This window comes from Falco biarmicus, chromosome 2, assembly GCF_023638135.1.
Source record: "Falco biarmicus isolate bFalBia1 chromosome 2, bFalBia1.pri, whole genome shotgun sequence".
NCBI lineage: Eukaryota > Metazoa > Chordata > Aves > Falconiformes > Falconidae > Falco > Falco biarmicus.
This window is the reverse complement of record NC_079289.1, coordinates 96730516-96747840: the sequence shown is the minus strand read 5'-3', so window position 1 is coordinate 96747840 and position 17325 is coordinate 96730516. Positions and strand designations below refer to the sequence as shown.

General features: G+C 41.4%; 1 protein-coding gene across 1 annotated transcript; it reads right to left on the bottom strand.

Annotated features, from left to right (window-relative positions):
• GPR143 (G protein-coupled receptor 143) lies at positions 1–14554 on the bottom strand. Its single transcript, XM_056329858.1, has 8 exons — positions 13869–14554; positions 12075–12184; positions 8985–9079; positions 7564–7656; positions 6926–7035; positions 5511–5619; positions 2075–2192; positions 1–651 (listed from the first exon to the last, which is right to left on the bottom strand). Exons 1-8 carry the CDS (start codon positions 14176–14178, stop codon positions 352–354), a joined length of 1245 nt encoding a protein of 414 aa, XP_056185833.1. The 5' UTR covers positions 14179–14554; the 3' UTR covers positions 1–351.
• Positions 14555–17325: the final 2771 nt, after the last annotated feature.

Here is a 17325-nt window from a genome sequence, read left to right as displayed (position 1 = left end):
TATTAATAGTCCATTTATTTAAACAAAAGACTCTTCTACTATATGGAGGTTACAAGAGAGATTAAAACAAAATGGATGAAAATGATTCATAAGTAACATAGACCTTTGCAGAAATATACTCCTGCTGAAAAAGGATCAGGTTTTTATACCTGTTAACACATCTCCTATAAGGCAAATAAACCAGAATATCTCTGTCTCACCCACTCATTTGCTGTCAAACACATGTTATATGAAATTACATCAAGCCATTGGGCACAAACCTAATTCCAGAGTATGCAACGGTTCACACAGTAACGTGACTTTATGAGTCTTGACAATGTGAGAAGTGGGACCCAACCCTGCACCTATAAACTACCAGCCCTGGTAGATGGGAGAGCTCCTGGTCAATCTGTCATCACTGCTAGTGTTACCTTCAGACAACATGCTTATGGCCTCATCGGTCTGCTGGCTGTCAGTTGTCAGTGCCTTCTTTGAATCGTGGATGTTGCTTTGGTAGTTCACTGGTGAAGGATAGGCATTTTCACCCACAGTTGATGAGGACATCGATTCCCAGGGTATTTCTCTTTTTCGCCATTTCAGGTCCACTCTCCATCCCGTCCAGCCATAAAAAGCTAATGTGAAGAGGAAGCCTTGCATTGGATTAAGAACCCCCTAGGAAAGAGAAGTGCAACTGGAATTACACCAGCAAGCCTCCATTTTCAACTCCAGCAAAACACCCTCGCATGCATTAACAACTTCCTTTTCGCTGAATGGTTGCTGTCTTTAAAATACGCTATTTGCATGCAAATAAAAATATATGTTGTTCCCATTGCAGGCCCAAACAAAGCAGACTGAAATACCACCACGACCTGTTGTTCCCATATGCTGAGGCCATCCCAGTGAACAGCAAGTACCATGAACTGTAGCTGGTCAGTCCCCTGGTACGTTTCTAACTTTCCCCACAAGCTCTAGACTTTTTTCACTAGAAGCCAAGTCAAATATATGAGAGTAGACACTAACACACACAGTCAAGTTTTTTGAAATAGCAGGAATGCATATGTCTGGATTTGCTGCAGATTCCTGAGCCAGTGAAAATGTCCATCAAAGCAGGATGGAAAAATGGGGAGAGACACTGAAAAAGAAAATCTCATGTGATTTAAAAAGAAATAAATAATTGTCTCTGTTCCCAGTGCTGTGGGATGCTTGGCAAGTAAATAGCTTTAGCTGTTTCCATTTCTCTCATGAGAAAAGAGCAAATTATTTTCACAGCCAATTAAAAAAATAGCTCAGTTCCTAGACCTGACTTCTTGCACTCCAGGTGGGCAAGAGCAAGGTCCCTGTGTTCACTTCTCGTCAGAGGAGGAGGTTGTATCAAATAAGTTGCATTGCTTAACCCTTCAGTACAAAACTGCTCAAGGGTTAACTACACAAAGCATGCTTAGGCCTTACAGGTATTTAACAGCTCCAGAATAAACTCTCTTGGAAAGGGAACCTGCAATATTATCTCTGAAAAATCCCTTGACAAATACTCCAATAAAAGAAAAGAGGATAGGGTACAGGAAGAGGTCAGCATCTTACAGTTATTTTTTGCTGCATTGCTTTCAAGATTTTTCGTGTATTTTTCCCCAAATAATTATCCAAATGTCATGATATAAGATGCAATTATTCTCTATAATAAAGAAAACCCTAGTTACAAACAGAGAATTGCCAGAAAATTTTACCCATTTTACTGAGGAACCTTCCAGCATTGTGAGCTAAAACTTTGTAGTTTTTGTTATGGCAGAGGTTAGCGAGGTTAGACTAGAAATCATTATAGTGGTCTGTTCTGGATCCTAACATTTGTAGCAATCACAGAGAGAATGCATACTCCAGTAAATGGGAGAAAAGGTTGGCCTCTGGTACATTTTTGGTGAGGGTTATATGAGAAAAGCACTCCCAGTAATGGCTCCTACCTCTCTCTTACTTTCTGCTTTTCTTCCTTGATTTTCATAGTGTTTATATCCCCCAAAATCACAAACCACACACTACACTGGTGCTGTTTCACTAGCCTTATAAAAGTGATTTCTAAAACTAAGCAATGTCACAGCTGACCTACCATTATAATCCATGTGATCAGTGCAGCACTTCTGATGTTTTTCAGGGGCATGTCATTGATATCTGGCTGCATTTCGAGATAGAACAGAAGGCTCTCGTTGATGATATTGGATGACCAGCTATTGTGGGATTAAAGAAGAAGGCGAGAGTTATATATATGTGTGTGTGTGTATCTATATATAAAATATGTTTTACCTTCAAATTATAGAAATTAGGAACACTAATAAGGAGAGTGAGATTTTTTTTAATGTTGAGTCTCAATCTGAAGGCACCAGTAGGTCTCTGAGATCATGATCAAAAAGCAGACACTTACCTACTACACAAAGAAATCCTAGACAAAGAAAACATCATAACAAAAAAACAAAACAAAACAAAACAACTTGATCATTTGAGCTTACTGCAGAATAGTAAACTGTAGGATAAAATTGAGATGATAAACAGCTGTGATCCATAATGGGATCATAGAATCATTTAGGTTGGAAAAGATCAAGTCCAACCATTAACCCAGAACTGCCAAGTCCATCACTAAACCATGTCACCAAGCACCACTTCTACATGTTTTTTAAACACCTCCAGGGATGGTGACTCAGTCACCTCCCTGGGCAGCCTGTTCCAATGCTTCACCACCCTTTCAGTGAAGAAACCGTTCCTGATATCCAATCTAAACATCCCCTGGTGTAACCTGAGGCATTTTCTTCTTGTCCTGTCACTTGTTATCTGGGAGAAGAGACCGACCCCCACCTGCCCGAAACCTCCTGTCAGGTAGCTGTGGAGAGCGATAAGGTCCCCCCTGAGCCTCCTCCTCTCCAGGCTAAACAACCCCAGTTCCCTCAGCTGCTCCTCAGAAGACTTGTGCTCCAGACCCTTCCCCAGCCCCGTTGCCCGTCTCTGGACACACTCCCGCACCTCAGTGTCCCTCTTGCAGTGAGGGGCCCAACTCTGAACACAGCGTTGGAGGTGCAGCCTCACCAGTGCCGAGTACAGGGGGGCGATCACACCCCTGGTCCTGCTGGCCACACTGTTTGTGGTACAAGCCAGGATGCTGTTGGCCTTCTGGGCCACCTGGGCACACTGGTGGCTCATGTTCAGCCGGTGCCAGCCAGCACCCCCAGGGCCTTTCCCACCAGGCACTTCCCCGCCGCTCTGCCCCAGGCCTGTAGCGCTGTGTGGGGCTGGTGTGACCCAGGTGCAGGACCTGGCACTTCTCCTTGTGGAACCTCATACATGCTGACTTCTTTCACTTGTATCTCAAAAGGGCAGTGCTCACAGGTACAGAAACCAAATATATGCATACATGTTGTAAAAGGGTGCAGCAACTCCAGCTGGAGTTAGAATTTCAGGGTTAGATTACAGCAGACTTTCAAACTGTGCATTAAAAAACTATAAAATAAAACAAAATTTGAGTTAAAAACCCTTAAAATGCTATCAAATATTTGGAATAAACGAAATTTCTGTTTCCAAACAAGAATGAGCATCATCAAGATTCATTCTGTAAAAGATACTGAGGGTATTTTATACTAAATAAAGGTTATCACAAACAGCTGTAATTCCTTATGACTTCTAAACAGCTGGACCAGCATTTCTTTATAGTTCTACTGAAGCTTCAGAAAGGAAACCATCAGCATCCATGTCATGCTTTCTAAAGGGGTTTATATATGTCCTTCCTGCAATTATATTTTTATCACAATGTAAAACCTCCTGCTCTCTCCTCCCAAATCTGCAGGCACCTCTTCTACCCCACGTTCCCCCAACCTGCTGTCTTTGATTAACTCATCTCATATTCGACTTCTAGGATGGAAGGGAATCTTCCCCAAGCTTCAGAAATGGGACTGCCTCAGTCTTTCCCTACAGTAACTTTTTAGTGTTTTTATACTCTAAAGCTGATGTTTTATTAGGAGAACAAAATCCAAAACTAGAGCTGTGATTCTTTTCTTAATAGGAAAATCCAGAATGAGGCAGAATGGAAATATACAAATGTCTCCACTGCGTCCATGAGGAATTGGTCCTTTCTTTCCTTCCTGCTCCTAGACCAGCAAGCTGGCCACCATTCCTTAGGTTGCAACGCATTTCTGTGGTGCCTCTGGGCTTTTTCTTTTCACAGCCCTGGAAGCTTGGCTAAACCTCTGCTCCTCATTTCAGCAGTTTCCAGGAAGCCATGCTGCAGAATCCTTCACTGCTGTTTCTCATCCCCTCCCCTGCTGGCTACCCCACCCTTTGCACTAGAAACCTCTCTCCCAAGCCAAGTGCACTCTGTTATTCCTCAAAAAAAGATAATAAAATCCCTCCAGAGCACTCCAGTATACAGCAGCCAGGAGAAGAGGAAACGGCAGTCTTTCTCCCTGCTCAGCCTTTTAAAGCAATGCAACGTGCATTGATGAGCCTGTGTATAAAAAAGTTGTGTAGTAGTAAAGACTGTTAAGTTTTGGCAAGTAAGTTAGCTGCTCCCGGACCATTTTCTTCCTCCCACTGTTGCTTGTGCTACCCACATATGTAGTAAACACTTCACAGTAGTGACTGCCTCTTGCTCGGTCATTGCACAGGCCTTTGTCAAGTGGCTCACCACTCCTTCTGGTGCCTTTATTGCTGTGTGATAATTGTGAAATTGCAGTAAAAACTGTTTTCTCCAAAAGCAGGCCCTATTTCAGCTCGTTTTTGCCGTGTACATCTAGTGCCTCCAGTTCCAGTTGCCAATCCATAATCTTTCATGCTGAATGGTACTGCTGGAGCAGCGGGGCAGGGATTTTGGGATGAGGTATGTACCCTCCCTTGTTCCTTCCCTCCTCTCCTCCCTCTCTCTTTCCTGTCCTACCCCAAAGTACTATTTTCATGGAGGAAGATAGAATATTAAAAAAAAAAAAGATTAAATTATCAGAACTTTCACACACAATCATATGGAGATTTCTTTTCCGGCATATAACCCTGTATTTCCAGTCAATAGCCATGCTTTTTTCACACACTTGGGATCTGCAGACCACAGAGGTGGCTGTACTATATAATCATAGTCAGGGGCATGAAGCCAGTTTTAGAAGCATGTTTATTGTAGGTTTTCAGTAATGTGTTTGGTGACAAGAGGCTCTGAGAAATCTCGCATATAGAAGGTTGTCTGTCAGCCCACGGTGCTGAGGAGCTGCTGTTCCAGACAGCTTTAGTCTATGCCCACAGTTTGGTTTTTGGGTTGTTGGGTTGGGGGTTTTTTGCCATTGTTCCTTGGGGTTATTGTTTTCCTGTTGGTTAAACATTTTTATCATTTCCTCGCAGCCTTGTGATGCTACATGAGTGATTCAGCTACTTTGTGAGCTAGTTTAGAACTACTTCCTTAGACACCTCCCCTTCCAAGCATAAAGACAAACACATGAAGCAACCTGTTAGACTCTATTCTTGTCCCTGACCCTCTCCAACTGGGAAAAAGGCAGTTTAAAACAAAATGCACCTCTTACCAAATAACGAATACCAGCATAATTTTGAAGAAGCGGATCTGGATCTCTGTCCCCAGACGTCTTTCGTTCTCTGTGTAAATCCCCTGTCTCCCTTTCAGCAAGGAGGCAACTGGAAAGTATACAATTATGTTCATTAATATATGTGTATTTTGTTAGTTATAGGCACAAGGACTAGAAGATAGATGTCCGTGAAGAGGGAACAGAGGAACAGATGGATTTGCCTCCAGCAGCAGTTCAGAAGCTGGAAGGACCATCATCAAGGAATCTCACATATAGCCTAATACCAAAGGGAAAGAAGTACACTCATTATGGATTCCTAAAAGGAGTGATATTCCACTAGTGTTTTTCATTCGCTCAGTCCCACTGAAAATAGAAAATAGTATGGTCAACATACTTTTATTTTATAACAAAAGGCGGTAGTTAAAACTTCTAGGTAATGTGTCATACCGTGATATATTTATTATGCGTTTAGACTAAAATAGAATACAGACTATCCTATCATGCACATTATAATGCATTGTGCACTTGACACAGCATTGGCTACACCTCTAAAACTTGAAGGTGTAATGTCAGCAAAAATAGACAGTTATGCCACATGCTGTTCAGCTATGACAAGGGATATACATATGCACAAAGACAAATATACTCAGTGTATTTTCCCATAAAATGAGCAACTTTTTAAAGGAACAACTGTTCTTTTGAAAATTAGTATCACTGAGGGATGCAGGATAGATGGGATGGAGACTGAACTGAGAATGCAAGGTCTTCTGTTGCTGTTTTTATATATTCAGTGTGTAGATGGTATGTATGAATTCAGGTACAGCAAACATCTAGCACCAGTAATATTCCATGCAAAGAATGCATTGAATCTGTGGCTTTTTTCAGTCTCATTTCTTCAAAGCACTGGATAATAAAATAGATGGGAACTTCAGGATCCCATCTGAGTTGTGTACAATTCCCATTTGTTTCATAATGTCAGAATCAGGAGTGACAAAATTCCGATCAGATTTTATTAGGTTTTTTAGCTCTCACCAATATTCTCTTTAAACCAGAAGACATTACATTCCAAAGTCCAGGTTGGTACCAATACTACAGTAGAGTTAAGCATCCACTATACACTGCCTCAAATACTTCAAATTAAGAGTAACTTAGTAACATAGAAACAACTTTGCCAATCTGTAGTAGAGGTTTATAACAGCATAGCTTGAAGATGTCATCAGAGTGTGTCTCTAGGGCAAATTTCCCATTAAGATGGTATCTTCATTTCAACAGGCAAATTCCTCCCACCCTTTGCTGTATCTTTATGATTTAATGAGGAGCTATGCCACACCACTGAATACACAGGCATGACTTTTTACAGTATTGTCACTTGCTCAATAACACATATTGATTGATGCTGGCCACTGGGAACATACCTGCTGACACTGTCCTCCTAAACAGGATTGGGTTGACCACCAGGACTAGCAGGAGTGGGGCATAGGTTGTGATGTAATGTGGGATTGCATGCTCCAAGCCATCTTCACAGCTGAGAGAAATCATTAACAGTTTATGCTTCCCTCCCTCTCCACCCCCCGCAATAGCTGACAGTTCTGGCTATTCTATCTATGTCACCTTTACCTTTAAAAAAAAAAAAAAAAGAAAAGAAAAAAAAAAGAAGCAAACAGATGTGAAACTTTTAATTCACAGACCCTCACCACCAGTTCACATGGCAGACAAAGTTGATTTTTTAACATGCACTGTCTGTGCATTTTTTTCAAATTTCAAGGAACAAATACAAAGCTAAAACCAGGAGTGGGAGAACAGTGGCTCATAGCAGAAGGTGTATCACAGCCCTGCAGCATGTCCAAGTGCCTGCGTTGTCTGGCACGTTTCTTCAGGGCCCCCTGAAACCCAGGCAGGTATTTCTAGAATACTCCACTGACTCAGTGGGACACATTTGTCAAAGATCAAAAAAGCTCAACATTTGGATAGCTGTCTCTAAAGCTGACCAAAAGACATTCAAATGACCAGAGAGTGCTATGATTTCACAGTCTGTTCGCAGAGCCCTGCTTACCTGGAGAGAGAAGGGTAGTAAAGCAGTGTGATTCCCTCCACGCAGAGCATCACCGCAAGGCCCCATGTCATCATGTGGTACAGCACAATCGTACTGCAGGCACCAAGCAGGACAGGCACAATTAAAGATACCAAACCTTACACTTTCCACGTTGCAACATAAAAATAGGACCCTGACTGAAACAGAGCTTTACAGTTTATGAAATGGTGCAGAGCAACACTGGCGGTACGTTACACTAAGGAAATGGGGGGTGGGGGTGGCTTCAGAAAAGGGATGAGCCAAAGCAGTTGTTCAGGCTTGCACACAGAAGTCCTGTGTCCTCCAGCCTGTAGGATAGAAAGCCTTTCTCTTATCCCCAAATCTCCAGAAGGAACCCCTACACCCTTAATTTCTCCTGCAGAGAGAAAATTAGATTAAAACTTAAGAATGGAGCTAAACAGTCAAATAATCAACCCTTCTGTAACCTGCAGAGAATGATGTTTAACTTTCAGAGTTGAATACTGCTCCCATCTTCGGGAGATTCAGATCTCTGTATGTAGAAAGTCTTTTGTTCGCTCTGAACTTAGAGTCAATCCCAAATACACATGATTTTTTTGGTTAACAGGGATGGAGCAAGGAGGTAAGGCCCAGTCGTTTCAGACTGGAACTATGGGACTTCACAAAATCAGGTTTATCCTCCACAAACTGAAGATAATTCAAAGATCCCCATTTTGATAACATCTGTGAGGTGAGCCATGTCTCCAGGACCCGAATGCTCAATACTGTCCAGGAACAAAGTCACATAATTCCTTGTTTAGCAGTAACAACTGAGGGTCATTTTGCACATGTAACAACCAATTTAGAAACAACTCATATTTTCTGTGTGGCATTAAAGCACGGTACTTTCCAAAGTGTTAAGTTTCTTCTGTTACAGGTGTTGCAGAAAAATGTATAGTAAATACATATTGTTCTTAAAAACTTTACAAATGTGATCAGAAGCATAATAATGATGACACTGAGAAGTGGATATAATAGAAAATCTGAGAAAAAAACCCAAACCTGTATGAAATTCAGCACTTTCCCTCTCCCACTTTTTTACTTTCAGGATAACACTTTTTTTTTGCCACAAGAATCAATTTCAGGTACGGAATAGGGACAGAAATAGTTATCTCACTGCAATAAAGTTTACAGGGCCCAATCTGCTCCCTATTTTTCCAAGGTTAAATGAATTCAGTTACATTTAAATTCCATTTGAACATAAACAGAGCACTGCCCTCGCAATTTAAACACTTAGCACACCACTTATCCATATCATTACCCGGTAACCACATGAACATCAGGTGTTTGTACAAGCTTCACTTAGACACTTAGATAGTTGCAGACAAACAGGGACATACAGTGTTGGAAGGAAAATAATGAATGCAGAGCTTTAACTCTGGTACCTCAGTCCAGCTGATCTTCTTACTACCAAGTAAGAATCAACGGCATAGCAAAACAACCACCAGAAGCCAGAGCTATATAATAGCTGGATCCACATCTGCAGGGAGAAAAATGCCAAATGTCACAGCTGCTTCTCAAGTACCACTGGGGACAGGGAGGGGACACAAACCTTTAGCCTCGTGATTTGTTCTTTAAATGTGTGTATTTTCAGCTGACATTATAAAGTATGAAATCTTACTCAAACTCACAGGAACAGCATTGCTGTAGCCAGCGGGTCAAGTCATAAGTGAACTGAACAGCATTTGCTTTCACAGCTTACTCTGTTGCTTTGAAAACCTGTTCTGTTATTTACCTCTCCAGTCCTAATCCTCAGTATTGTGAGTGAAGCCTGAAGAAATTTATATTGAGGATGTTTTAATTTTAGGTTAAAATTTTAGTGGTTACTCAGTAGCGGAGGCATGAAAATATAACTGAGGCCAGGCATCACCACAGTGTGCCTGTGTATCATGGGTTCTGCATGTGACCGGCGTTTTCTCCATGCACAAGAATCCAATTCAGGGAATGCTTATTAAGAAAAAAAGTTATTAACAAGAATATCACTCACCCTCTGGGAAAATTATCTATCCTGAACTCCCTGACTGATTTCTTCAAAAACTATCCAAAGGAAACAGGTTCAAGTCAAGTTAAATTCCACAGTGTTCATGGGCTGACCCTATGCATTTTTCCCATGAGCCTATGTAAGATAAGTGAATTTTCTTTGCCACTGTTGATAAATTCCAATTTTCTTCCCCATAGGAGCTGGCTCTTTGTAATAGTCTGGAACTATTTTAATATTCAAATTACCTTCCCTCCAAGCCTTCTTTCAGTTCTTATCTGAATATCCTTTACCACGGCACCATAGTAGCATCATTTTACAGCTGGAAACCAACATACTTGTTACTGAGCCAAATGTCAGTGAATAGAGATCTACCATTCCTTCCTCCAAAATGCAAAACAAGCTGAGGAATATTTCCTTTCACCATGGGTGTAGAACCTCCTTCTAGTCATTTGCAGCATGAATTATTCACTCTTTAATTCAAACACCACGACATTTTCCTAGTGCACAGGAGCCAGAAAATAAAACTCCAGTCTTCCTTCTCATGCACTTTACCCACAGCACTCAGCATGTAACTTTTTTTTAGTACAGTAACTTCTGCACTTTTACACATTTCCTGCAGTTGAAAAATGCACAGTTTACTACACATACACACGCATACAAAAATAAACTGCAGGGTCTTTCCACACAGAAAGTCCAACACAGACAGGACTGTCTCCAAAAATAATATAAATCAGACGCACTTAAAACTAAAATCTTCATATGCTATCTCACCGTTCAGCAAAATGACACATCTTGCTACAGTGCCTGAGAGGGTACCCCTCTGCACATCAGAGGGTGTTATTCAAAGGAGATGCCTAAAGGCCTCACTATTTGGAGTTTGTATTGGCTTGTGGTTAAGTGAAATAAACCAACAGTACTTAAAGAAAAATAAAATAGAATCAGAAACAGTTTATGAACTCACACAAGAATATGTTAAGGGAAGTGAGTAGAAGGAGAGTTATTTTTCATTCCAGTATAATTAAAACTAAATTTAGCAAATGACTCAAATTACACCACTCTGCTGGAGCCCAAGAAAGGCAAAATAAAAATTGTGGTAGACCACTATGCTGCTCACCATCTAACCTGAGATCCAAGTGAAAAACGAACAGTCTGCATACAGTATTTTGTCACTGTTTAAAAATATTGGGGTTTGTGATAAAAGTTAGAAAGGGAAATTTAAGACATAGGGAAATGTGAGGTTTTTTAATAGGATGTTCTTGCTACAGGATATTGATGTTGGTGGTTTCCTCTTCCTCAAAGAAAAAAATCATTATTCGCATCGAATAAGCAAAACTTAAACATGTACCATGGAATTGAGAATCGACAGATGCATACAACTTCTATGGCACAACACTATCGTGTCTGAAATTGTCATTGTATAGGCATACAAGGTACAGTGAGTTTGATTTGGCACATGCTGTTTTATTTAAAAAGTACTGGAGATGAATAATTTTTTTGCGTGCAGCATACCTTCTTCTATATTGTAAACCTGGAATTGTAAAGCTAACACTAATTATTGTTTATGCATTAATTAATTCATTGGGCACCGTACATTTCTATTAAATTTGGGTAAAGTGATGGTCTATCTTATTGTTCTCCATGTTTTGGTAAACAGTATGGCCTTTTTTCTTGTACAGTAAACTCAAATTATATGTCTCATACAGTACCGTGATTGTAATATTTGAAACTGAGTTTTAACCTGCACTTTTGGAATGCATTTACATTTTCTTATTCTTGCATTTTAATCCAGAAGATACTTAATTAGACTTGGCCAGATGCAGTCATTGAATGCCCACATAAGCACCAATCTGAGCTGTAATCCTACGTGGCAGGGACACCTTTTGCCAGCAGCTTTCCGTCTTTGGCAATATTTATTGTGCAGTCCCTCTGTGCCTAAAACACACCTCCTCACACTGCAAAAGCTAATTTGAGCTCCCCGAGTTGCTGGTTTCCGTTGGTCCCCACTGCCACCGCACGGGCTGTAATTTCTTCTGGAGAAAGTAGGCAGATACCCTTGTGCTATGGGTGCGATGGAGCCATCGAGGCATTGGCGATGCTGTGCCAGCACAAATCAAACCAGTGGCTTCCAGCCCATCCGGGAATGTCTATACCCTTATGCCTCCATATCCCTGGCTGCAGTACAGATGTGTCATCCACTAGCCCAGGACTCCTGCGACAAGCGAGTACTACAAAATGCTTGGGACCAGTCTGACCCACGCTGCCCTGTGTCCTCACACACACCCAGCAGCATCCAGCACCCTGCCCGCCCTGATCCAGGCTTTCAGAGGGAGCATGAACGCACTCGCAGGGTGTGGCAGAGGCTGAAACCATCATACGCAGGCTCTGACTCACAGCCCATTTTTCTTTCGGACACAGTGGTTTGCCTTTCAGATTCCCCACACAGAAGGACTGTCAACCGGGAACAGGAAGAAGGGGAGACTATCTCTGTACCTACCGCGCTCCCCACACAGAAAGCAGAAGGCCACACATCAGTCCCATTCACCACAGAAATGTTAGCTATGAAGCCTGGGAAGCCTAGCCATACACTTGACCTGAAGATCATACCTAAAGAAAAAAAAATATGTATTAATGCTTTGAATCTGTTGGCATGATTTGAGTCACATGCTTCTCCCCAGCCACATATTTCACATGGCAGCCCAGATTTTGTGCACCCACAAGAAGGGTATGGCTGCAGAGGAGCACCGCAGGGAGAACTCTGCTATTTAAACGCTGGTGTAATCACTCAGGGAAAGTAGCCCCAAGAGGCAGAAGCTGCTGGGACTTGAAATATTATGTCCATTAAAATCTCACTTACTTACAGATATTGTCACACACTTCCCTAAAATAAAATGAGTAGCCTTTAACAGATTGACATAAAACAGTAACTGGCTCTTTATAATTTTATCAGCATTTATTCATACACTAATGTTCATTTCTCTATAATCCCTCCTTGCAGGGAAAAGTTATTTCCCACTTTTCACTGTCTTGATTTTTACAAGCAGCTCTTTTCCTCTCTGTCACAGGACTGAATAAAGCAGGGCTTTGGAATCAGAACAATACCCTTTTTTTAAAATGAACTTGCTGTTTGTTAGTGAGATTTTCTGAGTTTGCTTGAAATAGGCATTAAAGCGCCACCATATAGCAGAACAAAACCATCAGGTTTCCCACCAAGAGAGAACGGTTCCCCACCACCACCAAAGTGAGTCTATTTAAAAGACAATAATGAATAAATAGTTCAAGTTTGCCAGTGAAAGGGAAAAAAATAACTTTATTGATTGCTGGCCTCATCTGAAAGGACCTTTTCCAGGTGAATGCACACATGTTTTTCTGTATCTCTTTCTTTATTTCCCGCTCTATCGTTTGTTTTAATATTGGTACTTATGTACCATGAGAAAATGCGGCTAGGTATGAAAGAAGAAAAGACCTGAAATCCCACTCTCCCCCAGGCAGCGAGAGAGACTTACACAACAGCACTACTTCTATTATCTAATGGGAGAGAAAAAATGTTATTGTAGAAACAAACTCATCCTGTATTTTCATAGCATGTGTCATGATAATGTATACCTAATTTGGCAGTAAATGCCATAGACTGACGGGAAAGATTTAGACACATTAGTTCCATTTTGACTCGTGAGTTTTGTTTTATCCTTTAATGTTTTATTCCTCCAGCCTATCAGCCGGGGGCCGGGAAGCAGGTTGCCCTTGATAAGGGAGCTTCGCTCGCGTTTCAAAAGCCTGTGTCCAGCATGGTCTGTGTACAGCTGCAATTCAAAATCATTTGCTGTCAACGTGATGTGCCCAGAGAAGTGGCTGGCACATGAACAAGATGGCAAACTTGGTCTGAGAGGATTTAAAGACATACAGGAACTGTTTTTCAAATGTAGTCCTAAGGACTGGCTAAGTGTTTGATGTCAGCTTCAGTTTTAAATCTGCTGCCTAGCCTCCACTTTCCTGCCTTACTTGGAGAACCAGCCACTGGTTCTGGATTTTAATTTGTTTTAAAGCAAGGATTTGGGGGTAGATTTGTCAAGAGCTTTTAGTTCTAAAATAAAACTATTAAACAAGACCTTTCTCCCCCAAAAGCCCATCATTTTCTGATCTCACTTAGCCCAAATCTTCCTGTGAATACATACAGCATGTTTCCCTCAGAAATCTCCATTGTTCACTCACCAGCTTCATTTGGCCTTGGTACCTCAGGGCAGCAGAAGTCTGCTAGAGCAAGGGCGAGGGACATCAAACCAGCGCTTACCTAAGCCACCAAGGATGTCACAAATGGAGATAAGGAGAAGGATGGTGGAAGAGGAGGAGGCTTTGGGCATCTTCCTCAGGCTCTGTCCCTTCTTTGGCAGGAGCTGCAGGATGGTCAGTAGCAGACTGATGGAGGCACTGCCAATGCAAACGCTGCAGAAGACTTCAGGCTGGAAGTTCATCACTAGCTGGGTAGCTGCATCCCGGTTTGGGCAGCAGTAGGTTTCTAACCTGGGAGAAGCCATGAAGTGTCCAGCTGGTAGAGGGGCCCCACAAGAGAAGAAAATGCTGTTGCTTCCCCAAGGAAGCATTCACTTTTTCTTCACCCTCCCCATTAGTCCTTGGCGGTGAGAATCACGCGATTGATGGATCATGTGCTGCTGCTGCTGCTAGAAGTAAATCCCCTAGAGCTGCTTTTCTCAGCCTCTCCTAGCAAGGAGATCGGATCCGAACAAGAAAACACAGTGTAATCTGAAACATGCCCCATGCTTGCTCAGAGCCATTGGCAACAGTTCACTCAAATATTTCTGCTTGCACAGTGTGTGATACAGGAAGACTTAAACTCATCAGAGCACTGAAGATGATTTAAAATAAATAAGGATGCAGATACCAGAGGAGAAGCATTACATTTTAATTGTGTTTCTCTTTAGCCCCATCCCACACAGCACCCTTTAATTACTGCAAATTAATTGAAAAGATGAGTCCAGACACAAGCAGTCCCAGCTTTTACAGGGAGGAGCAGGGATATAAATCCACACCCTAACCCAAATCTCTAATTTTAGTGATCCAACCCACCGACCTCTGTAATTAAAATTAGAAACACGATATCCTTTCACTGTAGAAAGAGATTACATTTAGGAAGACAATATTAAACTCATTGTATTTAAACTGCAAGCACAAAAAGTCTTCTCTTTAGTCTGTACTCTCTGTGTTGAATCAGCTTGACATGGAACATTCCAGGACTTTTGATTTCTCAGGAATATTTTCATTTTTTAAAAATTTGGTAAGGGTTTAATATAAAGACAGGAACTTGACCTGTAATATTTGCTCTTACTTTATAAACTAGACAATGCCTTTTAAGTCAGGGGTCCTATTAGACACAGCAACAAATACAATCAAAAATACAAAAAATAATTCTCCCCTCTCAGCCGACTTTCAAACTCCCTGTGTCAGCCCTCACCCCTCCAGAAAACTTGTTTGTAGGAACACATTCAGGAAATGCAGGAGGGAGCATTGCCAACAGACTTAAAGTGAACTGGATGTTAAATAATACAGTCATGGAGTTTATCATTAGTCCTTATAAGAACAAGTGACCTATTTTTTTATTCCTTTTCTTTTTCCTAATGACCCAGTTTATTTTTTTAGCAGAAGTTATGAAGGCCTGATGAACGACAGTGGGATGTTTTGCGTGCAGGGGTTATAAAACACAGAGGCTTCAGCCAGTATGTTTGCTCTGCGTAGAGAAAACAGCTGCCAGTCCTCAGTACAACGGTACCTGCCGAGTTCTTCATTACACAGGATAGCTTACACCCTTGATCCCAGCACAAGAATGAACCCCACGAAGCTCATCAGCCTGCTGACTGCTGGTGGGGCTGTGCAACCTCCAGGTGCAGGACATCATGCGTGCACCCAGCCTACGTCACCTGAAGTGCAGGATGTCAGCTCGCAGATTCAGACTCCTACACGCAGGTGTCCATACATCAGCAAGGTGTCTGGACTCCCGTTATAGCCCACTGAGATCTTAGGCAGCTAAGCTTAGAGGCTAGGCTTAGTCTAGAGAGCTGTTCAGCTCTTCCTAAGATAAATGCACATGGTGGGCTGAGTAGGCTCCAGTGACTATAATGGGAACTTAGGCATACACATCATCAAAGACTCTGAAATGCAGGCAGCTGAGTTTGAAGCCGAATGTTTTTGCTGAATGCTTTTGCTGCTTTCCAGCATAAAGAGATTGCCCTGCTCCACACATGAAGACAGGATGCGGCAATCCTAAGTTTTTGTTACTGCCGTGTATACAAAAAACATACCTGGGACAGCAAGACTGAGAACCAGATTGCCCTGCTCCAGAAATACAAACTCTTGTTGAGGTAAAGGAAAATACCTACGCCGTGTTGTCAATACAAGGCTCTGTTGTCAGTACAAGGCTGGAAATCCTCAGACTTTATTTCACCTCCACTACAGCAGCAGTGCGTCGAGTTGCCACCTCTCTGTCAAAGCACTACATTGCAATATACCTGGCTACTAAAGAACAAAAATTATGAATCCACAAAGACAGATTATTATTTAAAATAAAGACATCATATACCACATATACAATGCTAATACATATAAATTAAAATAAATTATATATCCTCTATTTGAAGGTAAATTTATATTGCCTGGTTTATACTTAGAACAGCAAAACTTTTAGATTATTAGACAGAAGGAGAAACTGTTGAATAGAAGCCTTTCATTTCCACTATCATTTTCTAAAATTGGTCCCCTCACTATTTCTGTTGCCATTTTCCTTCTTTCAAAAATCTGGAATGCATGTCAAGTTGTTGTGCTGATCATTTGTTCTGACTTACACATAGGAACATTTTGCGTGATTTGCTTTTTCTGCTTGCCATTTGTTGTCATTGATCTTGACTGTGATCTTCTAGTTTGCCCATGTGGATTTACCATTTCATTTTTTTAACTTCTCCCTCCCTTTTGTTGAGGCACTTTGAATCTACTTTCATTTCTTAATTGTAGTCTTATACTCGGAAGATATATTTTTTTAAAATTATTTTTATCCCCTATGCTCTCCATAGTTTGTCATCTGTGCACCCTATTTTTATTGCTTTACTTGTCTGAGCGGAGGATTGTTTTTTGATATCTTCTTCTGGGTCACTTCCCTCCTACTCTGTTGGGATTTGATTACACAGTTACTTAAAGAGGGAGTAAGTGATTTTTACTGGAAGTAAAGCATATGACCTCTAGCATACTTAATAAAAAAGAAAATAAAGTGACTCATGAGCGAATTGGGTACCTGCCATGATGCAAGTAGATCTGTCTTTACATGTGGACGTCTGAGGCTGAATGGGAGATGGATCTGCCAAACTAATGAGCCACCCAATATCTCAGCTGGTAAGATCTAGCTAGCCTCTGGCCCTTGCTGCTGGGCTCAAAGTATAGAGTCAGAACAGCCAAAGAAATTCAAGATGGTTTGACAGTCTTATACCTCAGATTAATTCGGCTTCTCATGGTTATGAAAATAAGAGGATAAAAGCTGGGGACAAAGGCAAAGGAAACAGAAAAGTCATGAAAGAAATGAAGAGTTGAGTTATTTTGCCTTGTTAAGGAACATTATTTAGTATTCAATAAAACTTACATTGTTCTACAGGTCCTAATTCCCTTCTCTCTGAAATTATTGATGCAGTTCCCCCACTGCCGCCAGTGGTACAAAACAAACCCACAAATACGGTACATCTCATTTCTGC